Genomic DNA, 13,646 nt, shown 5'->3' with positions numbered 1-13,646 from the left:
CAGCTACATGCAGGTAAGATTCATAGAAGGTCCCCACAAGAGTTCCAGCACATTAGAATTCTGGATCCACCTTCTCCTTCTTACAGGGGGCTTCCTTGGAGCAGCCCACCTCCGAGGAGATGAATACATGGGTCTTGCTAATGAAGTAATGCCCAACGCAGCTGATCTGTGTAATCAGTGAGGACTTTCTCGAAAACTCAGATGGTCGCTGTCCTCTTTCATGAAGAGAAGACATTGCGTTACAAGTAGAATATACAGAATGATACCATTAAGGTCTACAGTGTTTTCCATTATGGTTTAATTCTCCATGACTAGGCCAATGTTCATGGTTTTTGCTGCATCTTTTTCGACTGTGTTTTTTATTATTCAATTTCCCATTCCCTCTAAAGCAAAACATTTTATTTTGTTCCTGAAATATATGGGTTATTTCTGTTAATATATTGAAATGTATATGTTTCCATTTGACTATGCCTATTTGAGTTACCTAGAGGAAAGCACAGCAAAATAAAAAATAAATACATCTTTTTCTATAATATTTCCCATGGCTACTCTTACATAATCTGGGCCATCCCAGAAAATGACTTGAAATGTATATTTATGTGTACTTATGACCAGGATGAGAGTCTTATAAGAGAAGAAACTGATATATGTTTAATCTTTTTTTCTGTTGTTTTATATTTTTCTTTTTTCACTTTTATTTAAACCCAGTTTATTCCTAGTCACATGGTGATTTACTGCTCCTCAGTGCTGTACTCAACACTCCTCTCTGTTGTACTCTCTTAACTCTCCAAAAAACTCCACCATAAGCACTCTATGCTAATAACACAAGAGGGTAGACTGATGAAACATTCTAAAAAGGAAAAGTGGAAGTGTTGCCCATAGCAACCAATCAGATTCTAGCTATCATTTTCTAGAATGTACTGGTTAATGATAGCTAGAATCTGATTGGTTGCTATGGGCAACTCCTCTATTTTTCCTTTATAGAAAGATTGATAAATCTACCCCAATAATTTGTTCTCTCAATAGATCAAACATATTCTGATGAATGATTACTGAACGTTTCGACAGGAGTTAAGCAAGCGTTCCCATAGCGCATGGCATTTTTGGCACACTTTGAACACCTCTGAAATCTAGACAAAATGTATGTGTGTGTACAGGTCCATTTACTTACATTATTGTTTGGGCTAAACATGTCAATGCGTTTTTAATAGTGTTTGAGAGCGTATGTGCACTGGGACTTAGGGTCTAACCAATGTATAGATATACAGTTTTACAAAAGTGAAGTTAGCCTTTATCTATACACACTATGGTTATTTTTCATACAAAAAAATGTACATAATTTCTTACATATAATATTCAATGGTCTATTTATGTGCTCATAAAAGTGAACTGTCTTACTAAATGCTGAATTTGTCCTTCTAAAACTAAGGAACCTTGTTAAGAGGTCACCAGATTAATTTAATAAATGCAAAGCAATGTACTGTATAAAGAAATTTACGGAGGACTTATTCAAACAGCAAATATTACCTCAGTGATATAACCATAATTTGTATTATATTACACTAAACAATACAAGTGATAGTAAACTGTTCTAACGCCAGAATTTCTTTTTTTGTATTATTTTAAAATTCAAATGGTTAAAGTTTCAAATCTATCTATTCTTCAGAGGGGGATTTCAGTTACCATGTATCAAATCAGTTTGAGAAGATGATAGTCCCTCCCCTGTTACACTGTAATAGAATTTGGCAGGAAGCCACTGGCTACTGTGGAATGTTTACATTATTGCAACAATGTTGCAAACAGTTAACCCTTTAGTGCTGTAGCGAGAGAGAGGCTCAGAATTGCAATTGTCTAAGGCAGGCTGGTGTCGCACATGCATTTGGAAGCTCCGTTTTATGTGTCATTATTAAGTAACAGATATTTTTATGCTAATGCATATCACTAAGGTCTATGGGATCTTCTTTCTGCTGACACACCGGCTTTTCCAAAGCTTCTAGCAACTCAAGAACGCTACATTTAGAGTTTTCACATAATAGATATAAAAAAAGCTGCTGAAATCCAGTTCCATTAAAATAAATGTAAAAAGCTGTAGCGGAAGCTGTAAAAAGCTATTGAAGTATAAAACCAGGTATAACACCAGCCATAGTGGTGCTTACATTATGTTGGTAAATATAATAAAGATTAAAGTGATAATATTTGTTTTTCACTGTTACAGAGCATTATTTCAGCTTTATAGTTATACAAATGTTATACAATACATGGGTATAATATTTAACAACTCAATAGTATCATCCTACATTTTAGTCCACCATAAAATGTACTGAAACAATATATACATAGATATAAGAGTAAAGGGGGTGGGTGTTGTTGCACAAAGAGTATTCCTTTAAAGTCAAATTAATTTATAATTGTGAGAGCAAATTCATTTAAATTTTGTCTGAGCTGTGGACCAGGAGAGGTTGGTTGCAAGGTCCAGCCTAGGAGATAAGCAGAAATGATGGTGTCATACCTCTGCTCCTGTGGCACCAGCTTACATGGTTACAATAATAGGGAAGACCTGCAGATATATCTATTCAGGATGGTTCAGTACCTGTGTCCCCTGCAGGACAGTAATAGTTATCAGTTTTTCCTCTCCCTTCAGCGTTCAGTAAAATCTGCTGCATGACTTTCCTTATGGGACAATGACTTCCATTAAACTGATACATAGGTGCTGTATACAGTGACTGGTGAGATAGTCAGTAATGAAACAAGTCCCAGCATTCTCTCATCATCTCCCGTCTTGACTACTGCAACTTCCTGCTATCTGGCATTCCCGACACCGATATATATATCCACACTTCAATCCATCCTAAATGCTGCTGCAAGACTGATCTTCCTCTTTCACGGCTCCACATCTGCTGCACCACTTTGCAAATCCCTACACCAGCTCCCTTTCATACATCTCAAATCTCATATCAAAATACTCTCCCTCCCACCCTCTTAGATCTACCTCTGGCCTGCGCCTTGTCTTGCCTCACTCCCACCTGCAAGACTTCTCCTGTGCTGCTCCTAACTTATGGAATTCCCTACCAAGCTCAATCAGGCTCTCCACAGCCTACAAATCTCTGAAACTCAGCTTTTTCTTAAAGCTTAACTTATCCCCAATGATACTACTCACACTAATACACGCTCACAGCTGTCAAAATCTCCACTCTAAGCCACACTCGCTCCTCTTGTTTCAGATGTGCCCTCTTCCACTTACAATGTAAGGTCTCTAATGAGCAGGGTCCTCCTTACCCCTTGTTTTCATGTCTGCATTTTGTTTGCCTTCTACATCCTTGTATTATGTATGTCCTGTTTTATGTATGTACTGTTTTCCCTACTGTACGGTGCTGCGGAGCACTGTGGCACCTTACAAATCTATGATGATAATAATAATAATAATAATAATAATAATAATAATTTAAAAAAATACTGTCTGTCATCTATATAAGCAAGACTGGCCATTGGAGCAATTGCCCTCCTTACCAGCCCTGCCCTGATTATAAGGTTTATATATTACCATTGAAAACATTTCTCTATTCGTAGTTATCTTTTTGCACATGTGATTGTAAGGTGTACTTTACTATCTAAGACAGGACTGTACATCCAGCGGCCCGCCAGACTGCTTCCTATGGACCATGTGGAAGTTGAATAATTGGATGAAGTCATTCTAAATTAAATATATCTTAATATAACTAAATATCAATTGTAATATTTTTCCGTGCACTACTTCATAACAGGGTTAATAACGCAATTGCATGGCTAAATAGTACACATATATTGAAGTTCCAATCCACATTCATTTATTAGTAAATGTATTAGAGATTGTTTATATATAGATAATACTACAGTAAAGGTAACTATGGTTCAGGCCCAGAGAAAGGTGTGGAGTTGGGTGTCATATTAATCTGTATTTTATTAGCTGACATCCGGTGCCAATAGGGAAGCGATCGCATATTTCGGTCGCAAGTTATGAGCAAAATGAGATTAATACTCAAAAGTACTTTGTTTATGGGTCAGTTTAAACTTGTTCTTCTACAAAAAAAATTCAAATCTATACGTACATACAGCACTCACTTTCTCACACAGGTGTATCTCAAATTTCTATTTGAGTGTGGAAAAAAATTGCTTTTCTTTTTTCAGAGTAAGAAAACTCTCATCAATGGTTCTGTCAAATTCTTTGAAACTAAAATCCAAACTCACAAAAACACTTCCATAGTGCAATATGTCCAACATATGTCAGTAGAACCACATAAAGTCCCTCTAAAGACACACTCCCTTTCTCCCCTTCTTGACACCCTGAGGTCTGAAAAATGAAAAACTTTCACCCGTGTCCTTCAAACTCCCATAGGAATCATGCTTACAGTGTATCAGATAATACAAAGCCGTCAGTCAGTTGCCTTTCATCTTTTTATGGATGTCCTTCCATCTAATGGCTCTGCCAATCCATAATAAAATAGAGTAGAATCTAGTGCATTACCTTTTTTTTATCAACACAATACAATTCTTCACATACAAGCAGGAATAAAAGGATTTGTTAAAGAAAAGGTGGACTCGTAGCGGACACTGTAGAAGGAATAGCATGCAAAACCAGATGGATTATGTTTCACTCGCTCCCTCAGTCTCCGTGCTCCACCAGTCATCCAGCCGAATCAAAACTTTAAAAGACTCATACATTCAGAGTCGAAACGCGTTGGTGTTTGATGTTTTTAAAGTTTTGATCCGGCTGGACGACTCGTGGAGCACAGAGACTGAAGGTGTGAGTGAAACATAATCCATGAGATATTACACTAGGTATGGTACAATTGTTCTGGCATATCATCATCATCACCACCATTTATTTATATAGCGCCACTGATTCCGCAGCACTGTACAGATAACTCATTCACATCAGTCCCTGCCCCATTGGAGCTTACAGTCTAAATTCCCTAACACAGACACTCAGACAGAGAGAGAGAGAGAGAGAGAGAAAGACTCTAGGGTCAATTTTTGATAGCAGCCAATTAACCTACTAGTATGTTTTTGGAGTATGGGAGGAAACCGGAGCACCCGGAGGAAACCCACACAAACACAGGGAGAACATACAAACTCCACACAGATAAGGCCATGGTCGAGAATTGAACTCATGACCCCAGCGCTGTGAGGCAGAAGTGCTAATCACTTTGCCACTGTGCTGGCATAAGACAATATATTGTGGCCATGGGTCTGTATGTGTTTGGCCTGAGGGGTTTATGTTGCCTAGTAACTATTTATACTGGTATGGAATGAATTTTGTTAGCATAAGGTTGTTGTGCAGGTATGAACATATACCAGGTGAAAATGGAATGGGATTGTATGTGAATATATGTTTCTAGCATATTATCCTATTAGTTCCGTATGCTGTTGTGGGACTGTATGTTGTGGGCATGAGGATTTTATTCTGTGCAATGTAACATTGTAACTTTATTTGGTAAGAATAAGAACTTTTTTGCTTCGCCCAATAAAAAGGGTACAACTGTGGAAGGCATCCCCACAAGGATGGGTACTGGCAGATTCTGCAGATAAAGGATCAGGCATTTTACGAACAAAAATATAATATACCGGCTACTGGTATTAATAACACCATATACTTTGCTGATCAGAAAGGTATTTTTCCAACGTTGAGGCCAATTGGACTATTTTGTTTAGAGTGTTTTCTACCTGGCTTGTTATCAACTGGTGATTGTAAGGAAGAAACGTTGAACCTAATGGACATATGGGTTTTTTTTTCCGACCTAAACCTTTATGTAACTTTGTATATATTATTTCCATTTGGAAGTGGAAGTGGGGGAGGTAGGGTCAGCTCTATAAAATTTGGAAAGAGACACTCAATCAAGTCGATAACATGATTCTGTCTTCTCAAGACATATGAAATAAACTTTTCATATTGCATTATGTTTTAATAATATATATTTTCTGGAATTCTTGATTATGGAACACACAAGTATATCTAGGTATATAAATATTTGCAGTTTGATATTGTACCATATGGCATATCAAATTGAATTAGTGTTAGCATAATGTAATCTGGCTTGGGCGTTGGCGTAATTTAATGTTCTCTCACAGGTGGGGTTCTGAGAAGATATGTACATCATGTTAAGATGCTAAGATCTTTTAAGAACTTTGCTGCAAAACAAGAACGATAATGACGCCGCATATACAACTTCTTAAAAAATGTATACTTTTGCAACCAAAATGTAGTCAATCACTGCTTAAATATATCTGTAACTGTATCTCAAATTTTGAAGGGGACGTCCATTTTTTATTCATATACCTCAATTAATGATTTGAATTGTATTATTGCCATATTTTCTGCTGCTTTCTGGTGAAAAGTAGGAATATGTCTAACTTATCTCTAACCTATCTACTAGTGAGTTGGCGTTTTTAGATGACAGCATCAGTTCAGTTTGAAAAAAACAGTTTTTTTAGCCCTCACTTCCCTATTGGCTGCTACAGAACTTGATAAGCAGCCAAATTAGTTGTTTATTTTTTGCTTTTACACTTTGTTGCAACAATGTTGCAGCTCTCTCCAAAACAGTCACCATTTGTGTGGCAGAGGTGCTGATAACCTTAAATGTTTTTCAACTTAAAGACAGTAGAAAAATAATTATAAAAAATGTTTATCTATTATTTTATTAACTGGGTACATGGGCAGGCTGGCAACTTTTAGCCTGGGGCATACTCACACTAAGTGGCCCAGTGCGCCACCGCCAGAGAATGACTTAAGGAAGCTACAGAGGGGTGTACGCATAACACTAGCCTGCCCTCCAAACCCCTCTCTCCTGAATGACACATCAGAAAAAATACTCTGCATCCACCTGCAAACCAGACACCCCCATAAATGCACCTTCCCCACATGTTAAATATAAATTTTAATATCTCTTCCCATGAAACAAAATTTATTTTCTGCATGTGGATATAACATCTATACATAAGTGTTCCCATCCCACACTTAGGTTTTTAATGGCGAGATCTGTACAGCTCCTATCAGAAGATGCTGAATGCTGCCCCCTGCAGGTGCTGTCATTGTCATACGCAAACGTCACGTGGAATATCATTTGCACTGGAGAAATGATCCATCCTTACTACTCCTATTAGGAACAAGTTATTAGTAGATGATATGGTGTTTTCTCTCATTGGTATATCTGGTTCCAAGTCTATGACCAGACCAATGCTGATTTCCTGGAAAGTTGATTCCCTCTTTCGAAAGGGAAAGGCCCTATTCACTTCCTAGAAAGTTGAGCCATGAGTGAACAAGGGCAAACGCAGGATTTGTAGAGGGGGGTTTCCACACCACGCCGCCAGTGGGCGTGACCAGCATGCATGGGGTTGTGGCTATAGTTTTAGACAGTGCTTGGCTGCTTTCCAACTCTTCCTATTCCCATAATATACATGGGCAATGCTGCGTTTACTATTGTTAGGTGAACGCAGCTCTCCCTTTTCAAGCAGAGCCATGTGAAGCGGGGACAGAGTCCAGCCACTTCAATTATACAGTGCCCCAGGCTTGGAGGGGGCTTCCAGGCACTAGGAAACCCCCCTTGATTTGCCTATGAGTGAACGCTCTAGGTCTCTCTCCCCTCGAATGGCCAGTATTTTAAATCAATAGCACCCACTTTTAACCCCCCCCAGCCAATCCCAAATCTAAATGAATAGTATTTATATTTAATAAATAGGGTCCCTTGCCAACTAGCCCTGATATTAAATAGAATTCATATTTAATAAATGGGATTATTTCCTCCAAAAATGCCCCAGCATTAAATCAAAAGTACTAACATATAATAAATAAGATAATTTACTACAACCCACCCCAACAATAAAACAATTCACATTTAATACAGACCCGCACATTCCATTAACAGCCCCTAAAATACATTAATAACTTCCGCCAACACCACATTACATTAATAACGCCCACATAACATTAATACACACACCATTAAACACATAGCATTAACCTACCCACACTAGCCCCAACATAATATTAACACCAGTCTCCACATGACATTAATACCTACCCTCCAGCCCCCCACAGTATATTAACTATTCCCAGAACACACGTAGAATGCTGTGGGAGAAAGTAATGCAGACGTGAAGTCTCAGGAGCTACCTAGTGGGATACAGGGGATAGTGGAGAGGTGGAAAAGTAATGGAAGAAGGTGAGTGGGAAGAAACAGAACAGTGGACTGATCCACAGACGAACACATACAAATAAAGTGGGCCAGTCACCAGTAAGCACAACAGTGTCCTGTTATTTTAAGAGCCCCTTCCCTGCAAGTACCCTTGGAGGCTGCTAAGTTCAACCATTCCTGGGTCCAGTCCTGTTAAAGCCGCCCACATAGTCTATTATGGGACCGGCCCTAGGTGCATATGATATCCTGCCCTCCAGCCCAAAATGGACTAAATAATATCTTTTATTTCATAGGTGAAAAAAATGTGCATTAATCTATTTAAATTTCACTACAATCCACAGCTTTATACCAAAAGTTGTCCATTCCTAAAATAACTTGTTTTATCCTAACGTTAGTCCAGGTTTTCCTCTGGGCATTATAGCTGCAAATGTACAATCTAATTATTTTTTAAATACTATACAATAGAAGCTATGGAGATGAGTGTAACATATATTTTTAATTATGGGAAGGCCACAAGTTGGTCAACTCTGGTGTTAACAACAACATGACATTTACTTTGTCTTATCTGAAATGGGATCATAGGTATCATCATTATCCATAGCGCTTTATAATTGGAAACAAAAACATCAATGAAACAATACTGGGTAATACAGACAGATACAGAGGTAAGAGGGCCCTGCTCACTAGTAAAAATCTACAAGTGCTACATGTTGCATATTGGTCCAGCAAGATTGCTAAGGTAGTGTGCTGTGTGATCCAGTCACACACAATATTGGTCAAAGGTTGTTGTCTTGTGTGAATTGTGTAAAGGGTGGTAATAGGGTAACCTAGGGAGGTTAAGAGGGTGGTCGAGGAATTCTATAAGCTTGTCTGAATCTTGAAGGTTTGAAGACTAGAAAAACGTCTTACTGTCCGAGGGAGGGAATTCCACAAAGTGGGTGAAGCCCATGGGCAGCACGGTGGCGTAGTGGCACTTCTGCCTTACAGCGCTGGGGGTCATGAGTTCAATTCCCGACCATGGCCTTATCTGTGAGGAGTTTGTATGCTCTCCCCGTGTTTGCGTGGGTTTCCTCCAGGTGCTCTGGTTTCCTTCCACACTCCAAAGACATACTGGTAGGTTAATTGGCTACTATCAAAATTCACCCTAGTCTTTGTGTGCGTGTGTGTTAGGGAATTTAGAGTGTAAGCTCCAATGGGGCAGGGACTGATGTGAATGAGTTCTCTGTACAGTGCTGCAGAATTAGTGGCACTATATAAATAAATGGTGATGATAATGATAATGATGATGATGAAGCCCAAAAAAAGTCTTGTAATCGGGAATGGGAGCATGTAATGAGTGTGGATGAGAGAGGCAGATCTTGTGCAGAACGGAGTTGTGGAGTTGGTAGATAATTTGAGACAAGTGAGGAGATGGACTTCGGTACAGTTTTGTTGATGACCTTGTATGTTAGTGGAAGTATTTTATATTGGGTTCTGTGAAAAACCAACAACCAATGTGGAAACTGACAGAGCAGTAGAAGAACAGTGTTACTTTATTTGTTTCAGTGTTGTCCAGTTACATGGAACATGAAGATTGATGGTATTTCTACTGGGTTTATATGATGCACCATTATTTTACATTTTACAAGAACATTTATATTTGTCTTGGCTGTGCTGAACTTAATACAATAGGTTGAAAAAGATTGCACATCAGGGAGTAAATGTATGAACATGTGGGTTCTTCAACACCCGCGTGTTCAGCGTGTTCGGCAATTAAATTTCAAGCGGCGCTGCATTGTAAAGGGAAGTTCACAATGCAGCACCGCTTGAAATTTAATTGCCGAACACGCAGGTGTTGAAGAACCCGCATGTTCATACATTTACTCCCAGATATTTGGTAAGCAAACCTCAGCTGCCCCTTCACCAGGAATAACCCTTGTTATTACCAATTTCCAGATTATTATCATATTAGTTTTGAAGTTAATTGTTGCAGAAATGCCTCTTGCCCCTTCCCTTCTACTCCTTAGACTGTCTGGTCACATTTCCATGTCACACTAGCTAAACTAATTTAGAAAAACATCACACTTGTTGCTGAATATTCTCTGTAATTATTTCATCCAAACTTGTGCCTGAATATTTTCACTTATCTATCTAGAACAGGGATTCTTAACCTTTTTAGTCTCACACCTCCCCCAAAAGTAAACTTAAAATTCACACCTCCCCTCCTTTCTGAAAGCAGTTAATAATGGATAAATGACGTAACTGACATGGAAATGTTATTTTAACATCCACAGATACCTAGAAATAGTAAAGACAATTTTGTTCTTCATGAACATCTTTTTGTCTTTCAGTTTGATTACTAAAGAATAACCTAAATTCTAAAAAAAAACAATTACTAAAATGTTATAGAGAACAGTGGCACCTCCCCATTAACCCCTTGGCACCTTCCCAGGTGCTGCACACCTTACAGGTAAGAATTCCTGATCTATTAGAAACATGTTTAGGTATTTCATGGGTCATTGTTTCACAAATAGCCATGAATTATCATCATCATCACCATTTATTTATATAGCGCCACTGATTCCGCAGCGCTGTACAGAGAACTCATTCACATGAATGGATTAAAGCTGACATTTGTAAGATCAGAGCAATTTGTAGTTTGTCAGTCCAGGTAAAGGTTTTTTTTTTCTGGATTTAACTGAAATAAACATCTCTACTTTGTTCTTGGTATTATCTGTAGGGACTACAGGCATCGACAAAGGAGACATAAGTCAGAGATAATGCAGGTACTGGTGGACGGTTACTAGAGGGGGCCATAAATTACTATATATGGGAACAGGTATTGACACCAAATAGTAGATATTAGCCTGCAGATAGACCAGCAGCAGTACCAGAGCGTCAGAGTTGGCAGCTAGCTGAGCACCTAGAAGTAAGTAGGCGGCTGTACAGCAAATCACTTGAGAATGATATTGACAATGTTCTCTTGCAGGCCTCTGAGGGTTAACAGTTTTAAAACCCAAAGGCTATTTAGCATCGGTGGAATATGATACAGTGATACATGCACTGATGCCATCATGCACTGTCTTGGAAAACAAAATCTGCATTATTCTCAATTAATTATCGGTTGATGTAACTTTTAAACAGGGGTAAACGTGATCATCTGTTGTTCCAGAGCTGTACTGAAAATAGTTTGACATGTTAGGTAATCAGTTCCAAATGTAGCTGATTTCTTCCAATAGATCCAACATGGGAAGAGTAAAAGCCAAAGAATAGCAGCACCTGTTAGCTGCTGACCTTATCTCCTGCAAAACACCAAGGAAGGGGGGAGCAGGGGGGTTATACTTCGCTGCATCCCTGGGATGAGAAAACATTCATAAAATCCTGTCTCTGGTTCCCACTTCTCTCTTTGCTGCCATCCCCTCCGACCTCAATGCCTCTCCAATGCCCAAACCCCACCCCTCCAGTAAAAGTAGAGACAGGCGCCTTGCTTGCATCCTCTGCTACAAGAGGTCGCCCTGGGCTCCATGAAGGTTACAGCAGTCCCAGGATGTGCAATAAAAGATTTAAGGAAAATAAGGCTGCAATATATTTTTGCTGCTTATTGATCTGCTGCTTTCTGCTGCCTTTAGAATCCTCTGCAATCTCCAGTTGTAAATCACAGCACTGGGGCAGGCCGCGCCCCGCGCCGTCCGATTGGCCCACCCGGCGCCTCTCATTTGCATCCGCCCTCTCCCATTGGTCGGCTGGTTATACAAGACTTTACATAAGCCTGGCAGCCTTGGTAGAGTTGTATAAAGCACAGGAGAGATAAAGGGTAGACGGGAAACTTGTGAACTCTTGGAGATTCCAACTGTGTCTGAGGATGCCGCAGGCGCATTTCTACATCCCTGTAAGTACCAGCGCGTTCTATTGCATTTTTATGCTAATGCACAGCCCTCTAATTAAGGGAGTAAATAAATTATTTTAACAGTTATGATTCTTGCTCAGGTCAGGTTTACTTTGCATATAGGGTGCATATATCCTAAAGAATTAGGAGGCATTGCTGTTGGCACTGGGTTTGGTCTACAATCCCTAATTTTATACAATGACCGCAACGAGTTACTGCATTTGATGAAATGATTGATGGGTGCACTGATGCAAAGATAAGATGCTAATTACTGTATGACTTGCTAACTGCATGCATGAACAACCCTATATATACTGTATGCAATGAGAAGCACTGTAAAGTCTCTGTGTCTGCTTTATCTGAAGATCCGAGCTGGAAGATTAGATACAGAATTGCATTTTTAATTTGTATCTCCAACTTCCTAAAGCTCTGTTAATTAAAACAATGTTTCTCTGATCCTTTTTTTTATTTTACTTATTAGTGGCTACTAGTGCGATTGGTAACTAATTGTGGTTCCCTGGTGCCTAGATATGTGCCAATAGCCCCATGCCTCTGTTAATGCAGCTTATAGTAGGTAGACCTGGCCTGTGACTTAGTTTGTAAGAGATTTGTCTTCACATTATCCTCGTGTTAAGAATCTTGATACTTAATTGTCAAATAATTGCCCATCCTGGCACAGTCACAGAGTTGTATGGAGCTTTTGCTAATTACAGGTAGATTCAATGCAGTAAAGTGTTATCCGCCCCCCCCCCTGTATGTCACCTCAGGACTGTGTCATGTTATTAAAAGTTGTAATAGGACTGCATACTTTTCTGTGTTCCTTGATGTTCATCAAATACCACAGTGCTTTACTATGATCATTGTGTTATGGAAGTGCTGTCAGTTTAATGTAGTGCTATAGATTATATTATAAAGACAGTGATCTAACCCAAAAGGTTTAAAGTGCAAAACAGGGATTGCTGCAATATTGGGTTTAATCCTAGAATACTTGTAACATTTTTTTTTTTGCTATTCTTTGTGTTTTGCTAAAATAATGTTATGTTTGTAATATTTTTTTTTGCTTTCTGGTTTTGATGCCACTTTGTTTTGTTTGCTTTTTAAGAAATTGTTTCATCCGTGCATGTTTTAGCTGCGTACTGATATTTTAACCCATACCAAATGTATTTTATTATGAGATCTATGGATGGCTGAGACTGTTTGCACAATGCAGAAGGATTATAAGGGCCTGGCAATGGATTTCTGTTTCAGAAAAGAAATGAGCATTCTGTAATTGTGTGTTTAATCATAGAGATGCTTAGTGAAAACATTCACACAGTAAACAAGTTGTTGAGATTGGGGAGGTCTTATTGCTAGTTAGTCTCACTTCAGTGCCTGGGCACATTATTTCAGATGTGAGGCAGCTATTGCTACCAGGCTTTTGCCAATATTTACTTTGAGTAATGGATGTCCTAGGAAAGAGATTTTTTTCCAGGCATGTGACTTTATGAAGGTTGAAGCTTAGTCGGATTCTCTGTAGTAGTAAAATTGTTGTCTATGCTCACACTTTATCTGTGTGATACTACTGCAGTGTCAGGGTGAACGTGCAAGCCACTCATCATATGAAGTTTGTGTGT

The 13,646-nt window shown here is 38.9% G+C and overlaps 1 protein-coding gene across 5 annotated transcripts in view; it reads left to right on the top strand.

Moving 5' to 3' along the window:
- Nucleotides 1–13,646, top strand: part of CRTAC1 (cartilage acidic protein 1) — a 534,303-nt gene that overhangs the window by 99,573 nt on the left and 421,084 nt on the right. For 3 of the 5 annotated variants that reach the window (XM_075215949.1, XM_075215946.1, XM_075215945.1), the window contains exon 1: nucleotides 11,929–12,036. The exons of the other annotated variants lie outside the window; for them this stretch is intronic. In XM_075215949.1, coding sequence (XP_075072050.1) covers nucleotides 12,010–12,036 — 27 coding nt within the window. In that variant the 5' untranslated portion in view covers nucleotides 11,929–12,009. Of the gene's footprint in view, nucleotides 1–11,928; nucleotides 12,037–13,646 lie in introns of those variants that run through there. 5 annotated transcript variants of the gene reach the window in all.

The sequence above is a fragment of the Mixophyes fleayi genome, chromosome 6, assembly GCF_038048845.1.
Source record: "Mixophyes fleayi isolate aMixFle1 chromosome 6, aMixFle1.hap1, whole genome shotgun sequence".
Taxonomy (NCBI): Eukaryota; Metazoa; Chordata; class Amphibia; order Anura; family Limnodynastidae; genus Mixophyes; species Mixophyes fleayi.
Note: the sequence above shows the minus strand (reverse complement) of the source record. Positions and strands in the feature narration are given on the sequence as shown.